The sequence below is a fragment of the Paroedura picta genome, chromosome 7 (assembly GCF_049243985.1).
Source record: "Paroedura picta isolate Pp20150507F chromosome 7, Ppicta_v3.0, whole genome shotgun sequence".
Classification (NCBI taxonomy): Eukaryota; Metazoa; Chordata; class Lepidosauria; order Squamata; family Gekkonidae; genus Paroedura; species Paroedura picta.
This window is the reverse complement of record NC_135375.1, coordinates 95,312,979-95,327,482: the sequence shown is the minus strand read 5'-3', so window position 1 is coordinate 95,327,482 and position 14,504 is coordinate 95,312,979. Positions and strand designations below refer to the sequence as shown.

The 14,504-nt window shown below is 47.4% G+C and overlaps 1 protein-coding gene across 1 annotated transcript in view; it reads right to left on the bottom strand.

The window, feature by feature from the left end:
* The window catches only part of B4GALT1 (beta-1,4-galactosyltransferase 1), a 54,966-nt gene extending 44,971 nt beyond the window's left edge, over nt 1-9,995 (bottom strand). The window contains exon 1 of the mRNA XM_077345469.1: nt 9,607-9,995. Coding sequence (XP_077201584.1) covers nt 9,607-9,835 — 229 coding nt within the window. The 5' untranslated portion in view covers nt 9,836-9,995. The remainder of the gene's footprint in view (nt 1-9,606) is intronic.
* Between the last annotated feature and the right edge of the window lie 4,509 nt (nt 9,996-14,504).

Sequence of the window (14,504 nt, the reverse complement as noted above, 5' to 3'; positions counted from 1 at the left end):
TACCAAACACCGAACCCTATAAGTCTGTCTGGGCTGTTAACGCCACATGACCTAGCAAGCCAAACGCAGCACACCAACCACATGTGAGGGGATGAGTACAACTTAGCTCTATGTCTGGGACTACCAAAAAAAGAAAGGTGGGGGGGGGGAGGAGGTCATGTTCCTGACAGGCCACAATTTATGCCTTTTGCCGAAAGAGTCATAGTAAACTGCAGACTAGAGCTGGTTCCTGTCTAATTTCCATACCCGACATGTGCTTATCGGCCTGTGGTTATATTTAGTCTCCTCAACAACACAAGGTCAAATCAACAAGATCCTGGGCCCTGTCTCGGGTTCAAACAGCGGGGGACTCAAGAGAAGTGTGGCAAACAGCAACCCAAGGACAGGCCCAAGAGACAGAAACCACGCACTCTCTTGGAAAAGAAAGCCATCCAAAGAGTGGTCTGAAATTCCATGAACATGGAATTTAATGTCTGGTGCAGAAGGTACCTGGCACACACTCTCAGACCTAAAACAAACAGAAGTGCCTGCGCTAGAAGATAAAAATGCAAATATTTCTTCTTACCCTGAAGGAGAGCTGCGTAGCCCCTGGATCAGTGACCCCTTTAACTTCACACAGGTCTTGTAACAAACCACACCTTCCAGGATAAGGCCTTAGCAAGATGTAGCAGTGTGGGCCTTTAGTTTTACCCTTTTTAGAGACCAGATGTGCTGTCTTATCCTGAATTGACCCATTCAAGGTCAGCAATCATCCACTCAGACTGGCAGAGGCTCTTCAGGGTTTAAGCTCATACAAAGAAGAAATTATACTGTGTAAAGTACAATAATGAAAAATAAAAAATGTTGACTACATATTCTTCTTTTGTCAATGAAGTATTTATAATGAAGATGAAATTGCTTGTGGAATATATTAAAAACGTCCCAGGAAAACCCTTCCTCAGTTCAAATCAAGCAATTCTATCCATGAAAAATTAACAATATTAATACAGCATAGAAGAACATGCTCACCAATGTAGAACCATGAAAACATCTAATGGTGACACCAAATACACAATCTACATTGTCTGGTGTAAATGTCCAAAATATTACATTGGTAAGTCAGAAAGTCAAATTAAGATTAGGATCCATGTGCATAGATATACGATCAGAAGAATATTTAGTCAATATTTGTGGTTATCACTCTCTATTGTACTTAATAGAGTATAATTTCTTCTCTGTGTGAGCTTTCTACACTGTGGATTCCTGCCTCTTTAGTCATCTTGTCTTAAGGTGGAGAGATCTTTCAGGTGGAGAGATCTTTCACAGCATCCATCTGATCTTTTTATATGGAGATGCCAAGGACTAAACCTGGGACCTGGGAACTGCATGCAAAACAGAGGCTCCTCCACTGAAAACACAGCCCCTCTGGGTTCATGGATGATGGATCTAAAAAGAGTTGTTGGTTGTGACATCTCCCCAAAGAAGATGTTATACCACCGAACATCAGCTGCTGAGGACACATCTTATTTGCCAGCTGCTACAACATCTGGCTGACTGCCACTGGAAACATAATGCTGGACTGGATGGCCCTGGGTCTGGCCCAGCATTCTTAATAATTATGTTTATGTATTTATTGCATTAATGGCTTTAGTGCTAGCTGATCAAGATGAAAGATGAAACCAAGGTAAATTGAAACTACTGAACACAAGCAGAATATGGGACATATTAGAAGGAGAGAAGACTGTCACAGAATGGCAGCACGCAGCTCAAATCTATGGAAGTGTAATGGGAAAGAAAGCAAAAATACCCCACTCCCCAGACCTCCCTGAAAACATATTTATTTATATACTGCCACTCTTTGCATGGACTTGCAGTGGTTCACAACAATAAAGATATTAGAACACAATAAGCGACAACTAAGGCGGTGGTTTCCATGTGGGATTAAGTAAGGTGACCAGATTGTCCCACTTTTGGAGCGACATCTGGGGGCACCTGGCAAATTGTACTTATGTTGAAATTTAAAAAATATATATTACAATACTATTTTTGCGTTCTATGAAAATTTTTGTTGCTCCATAGACCAAATTTTAATCAAGACCGCCCCCCCCCCCCGGTCAATGGTGTCCGGCTTTACCAATGTTAAAATATGGTCACTTTAGGATTAAGAAATACAGCTAAGCCAACTGTCTACACATGTTACTTCCATAGCCCCTCCCTCTGCAAACATTAACTATCCTTAAGAAGCGGTTATCAAGCTTTAGAACGATCACATCCTCTATGGCAAGACAAACAGGTTAGCTAAGCAAGCAACCATTCCCTGGCTCCCACTAGAAATATACACAATTAAAAAGTGGCACTGTCCACTTTCTAAAAACACTTGGTGGGTGCCAGGAAAAATGTCAATGGGTACCATGGTGCCCTTGGGGCAACGTGTTGGGGACCCCTGCAGTACAACATGAAAAAAATAAAACATAACAGTTATTAAAAACCCAGCCAAAGAATAAAACATGAAGCTGCTTAAAATGGGACTCAAACCTTTCTCAGGCTAAAAAGAGACTATAAAATGATGTTTTGTTTCGTTCTAACCAACCCTTTAAATAAAAGCCTGACCGAACATAAATGTTTTGGTCTGGTGCCTAAAAGAAAGTAGAGAAGGCACCGGGCAAGGGTCAAAAGGCAAGGTGCCATTGCTAAAAATTCTAGCATTCAGAAAGGTCCATGCCTCATTTTTAGGATCACCGGTTCCAAAATACGTTAAATACCAACAGTGGCAGTCAATTAGAATTATTGGTATTTATTTTATTTTTTGCAGCATCTGCTCAGTGCCTGGAAGACTTGGTAATTAAAATCCCTGTAACCAGGGACATAGCAACATCTAGCTGATTAGTTCCCTGAACTGGCACACACCCATGTCTCACATGGACTGTTTATGCACTGGAGGTTTCATGCTGGGTTGCAGGCTGGAGTTTTAGTCGTGGCAGGTGGCCCCATCTCTTCCTGAACCCACACGGGGGAGCATTTGGCCCAGTGCACCTCATCTACCCCCTATTTGTGTTCCTGCATGAGAGCTGGGGCAGTAAAGTGCCCAGTGCATAAACGGTCATGGAGCTCCTTGGAGGAAAACCAGGATATAAATGTGAGGAATGAATTAATGTAAGTGTTTACAAAGCTGAGCAAGCTTGGTGTAGTGGGTAAGAGCGGCATCTTCTAATCTGGTGGGCTGTGTTTGATTCCCCACTTCTCCACATGCAGCCACCTGGGTGACATTGGGCTCATCACAGTCCTGATAGTGCTACTCTCGCTGAGAAGTCCTATCAGAGTTCTCTCAGCCCCATCCACCTTACAGGGTGCCTGTTGTGGAGAGAGGAAGGGAAGGTGATTGTAAGCCACTTTGAGACTCCATCTAGTAGTGAAAAGCAGGGTATAAAACCCAACTCTTCTTCTGAGCTACAATTCATGTCCATTCCCCAGGAACTATATCTTGGTTATGGCACAAGGAGAGAAAAAGCCAGGCATAATGCCAATTTGAGGTCCAATCCACTGTAAAGTTCCCTGAACTGAGCGCTCCAACAGGAGTTATGTAAGTGCACAGCAGGCCTTGCATAGGAAGACTTTTTGATGATTTTACAGGTGGTAGCTAACAGCAGACTGCCCTCCAAAGAGACACCCCAATGCCCTTCAGCTTTGTACTTCGATATCCTACAGTTGGTACCACTTATTTAGGACTAAGTACAAAAGGGCATCCTAGTATGCTTGACTCCCAAGGATGCACATGACCGTAACTTTACACTGCAACCTTGAACATAGTTATATCCTTCTAATTGAGCAAACCATCCGAGACGATATTCGAGAGGGGCAGTATATAAATACCTATATAAATAAGCCCACCGACTCGTGTGGACATAGGAGGGGGTGGCTTTGCTTAGGACTGCACTGTCAATCTTAAGAGCTCAAGCGATAAAATAACTTCAGTCTACAAGCTAGTCTTTCCCTGTATAAGGATGGATAGCCAGTTAGTCTGCCTGTAGCAGCAGAAAAGAGAAAGCGTCTAGGAGCACCTAACAAAATTTGTGGCAGGGTTTATGCTTTCGAGATTCTCTCTCTCTCTCAATTCCCCATCCAACCAAAAATAGACAGTGATTTCAGGGGAATGGAATACATTTCTGTCTCCAATTTTTAGACTGCTGTAACCCAGCTGTTCTTCATCCCGTTTCCCTGAAACATGGCAGTATTGTACCGTTCACCCAGGAGACCTGAATTTCATTCTGCTATACAAATAGCCTCAACAGCCAGAGGAATAAAAGGTGAGTGGTTTTAATGGAAGGTGCCTGCATCACTAATTAAGTTGCATCTTTTTACACAAAAAAAAGTTACAGCACCATGTCAATAACTGTGTGGTTTCTGAGACTGTTCCAAGTACATCTTAACACAGCCCGTGGCGCCACGGGCACCGCAGACTAAATAAAGCCGTAAGGGCTTAGTGGGAGGAGTTAGGGCAGGCTCTGTCCGGGATGAGAAAGGGTGCCGATTGGCCCCTTCCTCCAGACAGACCATTGGCCCGGCCGATTCCCGCCCTGCCGACCGTGCGGCTCGCAGTTGCTCCCTTGCCGGCGGCCTGACACGGCGAGAGGCGCGAAGCGCTTCTCGCCGCGTCAGGCCACCGGCCAAGGGAGCCCCGGGGGCTCCCTTGCCTAGCGCCCGCTGTATTTTAATTACAGCGGGCTTGATTACTAGTTTATAATATAATAATAGAGTGCCATCAAATGACAACCGACTTTTGGTAATCCCTCATGGAGATGGCTGGCTGATGCCTCCCTCAGGGATTGCCCATCCCAAGACTAATCAGGGCCAACTTTGCTTAACTTCTTGACAAACATGGGCTAACCTAGGCTAGGCTGTGCAGGCCACTAGAAGAAGGAAGGAAGGAAGGAAGGAAGGAAGGAAGGAAGGAAGGAAGGAAGGAAGGAAGGAAGGAAGGAAGGAAGGAAGGAAGGAAGGAAGGAAGGAAGGAAAGAAAGAAAGAAAGAAAGAAAGAAAGAAAGAAAGAAAGAAAGAAAGAAAGAAAGAAAGAAAGAAAGAAAGAAAGAAAGAAAGAAAGAAAGAGCTGGTTCTTATGTTACTTTTCTCTACCCAAAGGAGTCTCAAAGTGGCTTACATTCGCCTTCCATTTCCTCTCCCCACAACATACACCCTGTGAGGGAGATGAGGATAGGAGAGCCGTTATATTACTGAAGAAGAGCTGTTTCTTATATGCTGCTTTTCTCTACCCGAAGGAGTCTCAAAGCAGCTTACAGTCGCCTTCCCTTTCCTCTCCCTCCTGTGAGGGACGTGAGGCCAGGAGAGCCCTGATATTACTGCTCGGTCAGAACAGCTTTATCTATGTTGTGGCGAGCCCAAAGTCACCCAGCTGGCTGCATGTGGGGGAGTGCAGAATTGAACCTGGCATGCCAGATTAGAAGTCCGCACTCCTCACCACTACACCAAATATGTCTCTATCGCATGCTAAGTTAACCAAGCCCTTGGCCCATGCAGATAACCAAAAGAACACAAATGGGCTACCCACAAAAGAGAGGCTTTCCTATAGTTCGGAGAAACTCTGGGTTTGAAGAAAAACAAAAGTGATACCCTTTGTCCCTAAAACGGGGTCAAACCCCACCCCCACAGACAGAGAGCCGGTTTTTGGTTAGGTGGAACCCAAGCAGGCAGTGGCAGCGGCCCATTTGCTCCTCTTCAAGACTAAATTGCAGATTCTGTGCTTTGAAAAGGGAGGTGGATATTTGCATCAAGGGCTTATGTGGGCAGAGGATGAGAGCTGAGGAATAGCCTGGGCCAATGTCCAAAAGGGCTTTCAGAGCAAATCCTGATCCTGGCCTTCAAACCTTTATGGGACATTTGCCTTTCGTGGGAGAACAGCAAAGGGGTCATATTACAAGAGAGACAGAAAATGCTTTGCAAACACAGATCAGGGTTTTCCCAAACAGTTCCTACTCTATACTTTGTGGGATTATAGGAATTAGGTAAGATACTGATCTTATAGACTTCCCAAGCTTCTAAATGTCAGGTCTCCATTTCTCAGCTCAAGAAACGGAGCACCCTCTCAGTAAGAAAACTGGGGGAATTCAACCCCGTAGGGAAAACAGCCCTCTGCCAGAGGAGCAAGATCCTAACCCTCTCTCCCACCCTAGCTTTGAGCCAGTCCTCAGCAGAGCTGAATTTCCAAGTTCAGAATTTGAAGAGAAGTCACAGAGCCTCCAGCCCAAGAAATGAAATGATCCTTTAATACCCGAGTCTGAGAAAAATCTCTACAAAGCCATTCAACCCTATAAGTTCCCAATAGGGTTAGAGGAAGGATGGAGCAAATTCCTTATCTGTCATCCAACATCAATGTTCTGGGACAAATGACCTAAGGGGAATCCCAAACTTCAGGAATTCAAGGGATCAGCTGTTTGGGAGAATCAGGAGTCTGTTTCTTCTTGCTCCCGAGGTAGGAAATGCTGACCCTAAAGAGAAAGTGCCCTATAGGGCTGACGTTGCAGGTAAAGTATGGAGGCAGCTCAGAACAGTATGCTGTACTTTGGAAAGAAATGCAGAAAAAATGTGGTATGAAAAGTCAAAGCCATGGAAGGGAGAGATTAGGCATACTTTATGGGATTGCCCCAAAGATATTTGCTAAAGGCTGTGAACTGGGCATTCTGGATGCTAACATGACAAGCAGGGAAATTTTATCCAAAATGGCAGATAGATCCTTAAGATACCTTTAAAAAACACTGTCTTTTAAAAGGACGGTATGTGTCACAGATAGTGTCCCAGAGCAAAGGGGAAATTGTGAAACTAGAAGTACAGAAAAACATTTTTCTCAAACAGCAACTATCCCCACCCTATTCCTTGTAACTAGGTTATTTTGAAACTAAAAAAAAAACTTTTGAAAGCATTTTGCAATAATGAAGGGGGGTAGAGTTGTAGAAGAAGAGTAAAGTTTTAGACGCTATTTTTCTGTACTCAAAGGAGTTTCAAAGCGGCTTACAACTGGCTACCCTTCCTCTCCCCACAACAGATACCCTGTGTGGGAGGTGAGGCTGAGGGAGTTCAGAGAGAACTGCGACTGGACCAAGGTGACCCAGGAGACTTTTGGTGGAAGAGATGTGGGGAATCTAACCCAGTTCTCCAAGTAAAAGTCCACCACTTTTAACCACTACACCAGGGTGACACCCCCCCTTCTGTGGTATTTTAAATGTTTTAGGAGTCTGTATATGGATGAATGTCCGGAATTGTTTTAATGGGACTTTTAACACCGACAATTCTAACCCGCCACAAGCCAGATATTGGAGTGGGCCATAGGTCGAAATCAATCAAACAAATTTCTGCAAGGTCCTTGGCTTCAGTCTAAGTGGCAGCTTGATCCTCAGCCTTTTACTACCGGAAACTTAACAAACTATTTAAACAAAATACAGAATGTACTGACTGGAAACATAGTGTGTGCGTGTGTATTTGGGGGTGGGGAATCATACATCATGAAAGCACCGCTGAATTGCAGACAACCCCCCAACCAACTGCACCCTCCAAGGTTCTTCAAGCCCTGAAGGAAGCCAGTTCCTGTCCCTTTCCCCCCCCCTCCAAATGACCCACAGCTGTTTTTGATGCTCCATCCCTTCTATCACATTTCAGACCGGTTTGGGAAGTTGTTTCCTCTTCTGGCGGATTTACAGTGTCATGCTTTTTTGGTCCTGTCCCTCCAAGCATTTTGACCGTGGACAGTCTGGTTCTGCTGTGTCAATCACTGCCCAGGGTTGGCTGGGAGTGATGAGAATTGTCATCATAGGTTAGGATTCTGAGATTCCCCACCAAGGTTCCAGGCAATCCTGGGGGTTTCTCGGAAGATGTCTGCTGGCATCACTGGACTTTGCTGGAGCCTTCTTCCCCTGGTGTGCTACAGGCCCAGTCTCTTTCCCCACAATGGAAACAGAAAATGATTGACTGATAGACTGGCTGGCTCCCACCTCTCACTTCCACTTCTTTGAAGGGGCCTGTCAACACTTCCGGGGGTTCCCCAAAGCATTGAAAAAGGCTGGGTTAGATAGCTCATGGGGGCCAATCTATACGGCACAGGAAGCTGAATTTGTGACTCAGAACTCTTTATTTACTTCCTTTATACCAAGGCAGCCTACCCCAGTCTCCTCTCCTCCCTTTTACCCTCACAACAACCCTGTGAGGCGGGTTAGGCTGAGAGCGTGCGGCTGGCCCCCAGGTCATTCAGCATGTTTCCAAGGGCAGAAAGGGGGTTAAAACTTTGGGTCTTCCAACCGGCCACCACACCATGTTGCCCAGCTTCCGGACTTGGCTATGGCCCCGATGTAGGCTTGCCCTCCAGGCTCCAGGAACATAAGTCCCCAAAGCAGCATAGTACATCCCTCCCCCAACAGCACTTTCCCTTGCCTAGACTGTGGGCCACACCCTTGCCAAGAGCCACTTAAAGTGGCAAACAAGGATCTGGGAAATCTAGGTTTGGATCCCCACGCACCCCTTCTCAGCGTAACCCACCTCGTAGGGTTGTTGTGCAGATAAAAGGGAGAGGAAAACACTGTAAGCTGCTTCACGTCAGGACCCAGTGGGCAGAAAAGCAAGATATAAAGGAAGGAAGCAAAGCAAGTACCTTGCCAATTAAACACAAAAATGCCATGATGCCAAGACTATAGCTATTGCTCAAGGTGCTCTACAGAAGAGTAGGGAAAATGCCTGTGTCAGGTTCAAAGAAGTAGCCAGCAACACACTGCATTGAAACTTTAAAGATGTGAGGAGGACACGCTCCCTTAGGCAACGTGGCTTATGTGATTCATCCACTCGCACCCCCATCCCCAGGGGACACCATCAAGTTCCGCCCTCCACCTTAGGCGGAGATAACCCGCTCTCCAGGCAATTTCGAACCGGAAATTAACACCGGCAGGCTATTTGCACTTCAAAGGGACGTCACCGGCTCGCCCTCGCCTCCAGCCCTCGCAGAGGCAGCCAAAGAGAGGGGGGATATGTGCGGCGTCCCCGAACTTCAGGCGTCCCGTCCTACCACAGCAGAAGAGAGACGGGGCGCGCTCGGAGAGAAAGGGAAAGCGATGGGCGCCCCAAGCCGTCGCGAGTCTCCTCACAACTCGAGGAGTCCCTTCCCAAGCAAGCGTGGCCAGGCCCGCCAAGCCGATCCTGTGCCCCGTGCAGGAGACGTGCCCCTCCTCCTGAAACGCGGCTTGCTTCCCGGAAAGCGCGCGCAGGATCGCGACCTTCTGCTGGCAAAGTTCTGCTGTTCCTTGCTGAGGTTCTCAGCGGCCATCTGGGGGCCAAGCCCGCCCACCCGAGCCTGGAGAAGGAGCCTTCTCTACCCCAACAGCCCTCGGCCAGGGGGCTTTTTTTTGGGGGGGGGGGGAAAGAATTCCGACCGACCTCAAAAGCTGCCAAGGAGAGTGGGGCTTGCCAAGAGGCAGGGGGAAGCTGCCCGTCCGTCCGGGCGAGCGCGGAGACAGGAAGAGGAAAGGGTGGGGGAAGAGCGGCCAGGCAGGCAGGCAGGCGGCGGCGGCGGCGGCGCACGCGGGGCGCCCCCGTCCAAGCCCCCCGACGGCGGGATCGGGGCCCGCGGGCGCTTACCCAGCAGCGGGGAGGGATCCGGGCAGGGCTCGGAGCTGTTGTGCGGGCGCGGGGTCGGCGTCTCCCGGCGCGGGAGGGCGAGGCCGCGGGGCGAGGGCTCCGGGCTCCGCTGCAGGCTCCGCGGGTTGCCGGCCAGGTAGTAAAAGAGGACGGCCGAGAGGTGGAGGGCGCAGAAGACCACGAGGAGGCGGCACGCCTTCTGCAGCCAGGCGCCCGGCAGCTCCTTCATGGTCCCGCGGGCGTCGGGGCGGCTCAGGGCGGCGGGGCGACAGGAGGAGGAGGAGGACGGCGGCGCATCCTCGCCCGGGCGCTCCGGCACTCGCGCTGGGCGCCGAGTGGAGCTGCTGAGCGCTCCCAGGCGCTGCCGCCCGGCCCACCGGGGACGCCACGGACGGAGGGAGGGGAATTGTGATGTCAGGCTGGGCCGCCTTCCCCGCCTCCTTCGCCTTCCCCGCCGCCGCCGGCTGCTGCTGCTGCTGCTGCCGCCGCCGCCGCTGCCGCCTCCCCCTGCCGGCCGGGCCGCGGGGCGACCCCCAAAGGAAGCCCTCCTTCCGTCCCTCCCTCTTCAGCCGCCTCTGGCTTCCTCCCCAGGCCCGTCCAGGAGCCGCCTTTGGGAAGCGTGTGCTCTGGAGGGCGGCGGATTTGCCGGACGCCTCGTTTTCTGCACGCGGGGGAGCCTTTGGGAAAGGCGGGAAGCTTTGCAGCAATATCAGGCTGGTTCTCCTATCCCGCTTTAGACCCCCCCCCCCGAAGGAGTCTCAAAGCGGCTTGCAATGGCCTTCCCTTCCTCAACAGACACCCTTGTGAGGTAGGTGAGGCTGAGAGAGCTCGGAGGGAACTGTGAGCGGCCCAAGGTCACCCACTTTGGTTCCGTGTGGAGGAACGGTGGTTCAAACCCGGTTCTCCAGATAAGAGGCTGCCGCTCCAAACCACTACAACCACGCTGGCTCTACATCACACCTTAGAGTGGGTGCAGATTGCGGCTGCTTTCGGTGTAGGAGTCCAGTATTTTGCCTTGCCCTGCCCAGGCTGAGATCTCAGAAGCTAAGCAAGGCTGGCCCTTTGTAGTGTTTGGATGGGAAGTCCAGGGTGGCTATGCAGAGGCAAGCAATGGCAAACTGCCTCAGAACCTCTCTTGGCTTGAAAACCTGACAAGGATGCTATAAGTAGATGGCCACTTGACTGCAAAAAAAAAAAAGCTCCAGCTTAACTTGTACACAAAGCTTGTCTAAGGTGTACGCTGGCTTCTCCCCATACCTGCATTACAATCCAGCTGCCCCCCACCCCTGCCATTCTGCTTTCCTGCCCTGACCTTCTGGCCAGCATCTGCTGAAACCGAATAGTAAGATCATGGGGATTTTGGTCTGACTCAGCAGGTTTCTTCTGGGAACTGATGGTGCCTTTGAAGAAGCCAGTTCAAGGTTTTTCCAAAAAGAAACAAGATCGTAATTGAAGGAGGGGAAAGGAGCATTGAGATAAGAGGAGGATTGGGAGTAAGAGCGTGAAGCCAAGATCAGGGTGGAGTTCTTCTGATTTTATGGTGGGAGGACCTTTCATCATCTTTCTCCTCCCTAATTTTCCTTTTCTTTGTGTTGCTCTCCTGAAAGAGCAGGAGGTCCCATAACCCTGGCCAGAGGATCCAGAATCCTTAGGAGGAGAGAATATTGGAGAATTCTGGTAGATATATCAAAAATATCTTCTTTTGAAGAAGAGAAAGAGTTCACATTTATGACAGTGTGATCCCACCTTGTGACATTTGCATATATGAAAATGGCAAAACCTATTCTGGCACACATGGGAATGCACTCTTGATGTAGAGCTAGGCAACAGCTGAGTGATGGCCTCAGATATTACATATTTTAAAAAGCGGGCTCCAAATCAGATACTTTTGAAGGACCAGTTGGAGCAACACCTAATAGATTTTTCTTTGCCACCCATCAAGTCCTTAGATTTTAATCTTGTACAAAAGAGCATTCCACACAATAATTTGCCTACTGAGGAAGACCCCTAGGGGTCGAAACATGTTTGGTCTATTCTGTCATGTGCAGTTAGATATGTGTTGTTTTTACTATGTTTTAAATACATTGAATCAGCGCACTTTGTTTAATAACTATTTGTAAAGATTTTTTAATATTGTTGTTGCAGCTCAACCTCTGGGTTCCTGACTTTCTGTTCAGATTGGGTTTTGGTTTCCTTTTTTGGTTTTGCATGCCAAGCAGACATATCAAAAATATTTTCTTTTGATTGAAGAAGGGAAAGAGTTCACCTTGTGGCACTCACATTTATGAAAATAGCTAGAAACCAACTTGTGAAAACATCATATTTGGAACAGTAATTAAACATATCCTGCAACAACAATTCTGGCCTGTTGTATTTGAGTGACCTGGGCCTCAGTCTTTATGACTTTTGTCTAGGCAGGTCCTTGAAGAAACACATGGTCCGTGTTGGGAGGCTGTCTGTTCTTCACAGAAGTGTCGGGTATCTCTGTTCTAGAGGAAAGGCATTAGGATGCTGAAAACAATACAGTTCTTCACCTAAAATGTTAATATATATAATTAACGTACAAAGGAGTGCTGCTCTCTGCAGCTTCAGGCCTTCCCATCCCTCTGGGAAAATTGCGCCTTTTCTTCCTTATAAGGAATACCCCAACTCTCACTCCCTCTAATGGGCTTGGGGGTTACACACCCTCAAATAAAACTTTGTTGGTCTGAAAGGCTGGAAAAAATGCCCTTTCCCTCTGAATCATAGAGTTGGAAGGGGCCATACAGGCCATCTAGTCCAACCCCCTGCTCAACGCAGGATCAGCCCTAAGATGAAAGAAGCTTGATGTGTGGAAATTGTCAGGGGAAGGCAGGGAGTCTATAGCATCCCATGAAGCTTCTCTTAAAGGGATAGGGCATTTTTTTGCCAGGACTGTTGATAACCCTAGTTGAAAACGTGCTTTCTAAAACATGCACACACTTGCAGAGTGATGCATGCTTACCCATAACTATGTCCCTCTTTATTCAGTGGATCTTCTCTGGGCCTGTTTTCATAAAATTGCTATGTATATAAATATAATCAAATAAATAATAGATAAATATCTTGATTTGGTTATCAGATCCTGACTGAGAATCAGAGGTTAAATGCTGTAGTGGTACAAACCGCATTCAGAACCAGAAGGATGTCAGTACGTGAAACCCAACTTTACATTATAGTTGTGTTTTCAATTTTTTTAAAGTATCTTTGTAGTTGTTTCTTCCTGTGTGTTCAAGGAAGGTCACTAATATATATATTTATATGTAATTAAATGGAGAAAATGTACAGCATAAAAAAAAAGATAAACCGGTTTACAAGAGACTGTTGCATTCCTGGCTGCTTCAGTAGACCTTTAAACAGCCACAGTTGGAAATGTAAACACTTGAAAGGACAATTCGGGTGGTTTTCTTCCATTGGGAGTGAAAACGGCCGTAGTTGAATTATTTCTTTTGCAGCGTGTTCGAGAACTGGTTTCAGGTGGAGATACAGAGCCGATACTTAGCCTCCAGCAGTACAGAAATCTTTGCCAGTCAGCTAAGAACTGGGGGGGGGGGGGTAGTGCTGGCACACCTGTTCCAATATAGCAAGTGAATGTGGGATGGGAGAGGAAATGGAATGTAATGGGAGTCCAGGGGGACTCTGTCTGTGGGCCTTTGGCCAGCCCTGCTGATTTCAACTGGGCAATTTGCAGGGAACTGCTTGTATAATAAACCCTCTTGCAGAGATGCCAGCTTTCTCACAAAAGGCACCTCGTGTGAGTGATGTCTGGCGGTGAGCCCTGGCAACAGCTCCTACACGCTCCTTTGAGCCTCGCACAGGAGCGGCTGTCGACGTGAACACGGCCAATTGTTGAAAAGTTGTTAAGGCCGATTGTGTTACTTTATTGCATTTCATTGCAAAGTAAATCACAAGCGTTTTGCATAAGGACAGTAATGATGAATGAAGCTGTATTGCCCGTTGCTATGAAGTGTATCTGGTAAGCGAAGAACTGTGTGAACTAATGTGAAGTTTTTGAGCAACCCCTGGATGTCCTGGTCCCTAGGCTAACAATATGATCTTTCCAAATGGGTAGCCGTGTTGGTCTGAAGCAGCACAATAAAATCAGAGTCCAGTAGCACCTTTAAGGCCAACAAAGATTGGGAATATTGATTGGCTGTTAGGCAAAGGATTATCATTGGCTGTATCTGGTTGTGACACAGATGTAACAGAACTTATTTTTGCTATATATTCCCTGTCATGTAAGAAGATCATAGTCTGACGAAGGGTGCTTGCACTAGAAAGCTCACGCCTTGAATAAATCTTTGTTGGTCTTAAAGGTGCTACTGGACTCTAATTTTAATATGATTTTTGGCAGGCTGAAACACAGTTAAGTCCCAGGTAACTCCCAGGTAAGTGTCCATAGGGTTCATCCCAAGCAGAGCTACGCCCTTCTAACCACACTGACTGCAAGTCGCATACAAGCTGCTTTGCGGGCCTTGCCCCAAGTTCTTTAACATAAAGAACATCTGATTGCATCTGAAACTTTGCAGGGTAAGATGTCTGTTGGCTAATTGACATCAGAATTCAAAGATTCAACAGTGGAGGAAAAGGTTTTCTGAAGAAACATACCTTATTTCTGAGGCAGTCAGATATAATTTATGCATACAACAGGTGAGTAACTGGCCTACCCTGATTCCACTTTTGTATAGGGACATAGCGGCAGGGTATGCTTTCACTTATCTTTAAGCAATTTGAAGCAACAGTTAATCTTGTTACATTAGTAAACTGTGTCACAGCATCCATAACCCCCTGCCAAAACAGCCAATCAGACTCCTCGAACCCATTTGTAATTCACAAAGACATATCAGAAATAAAACTGTCAAAGCCAGTGATCCATGGTT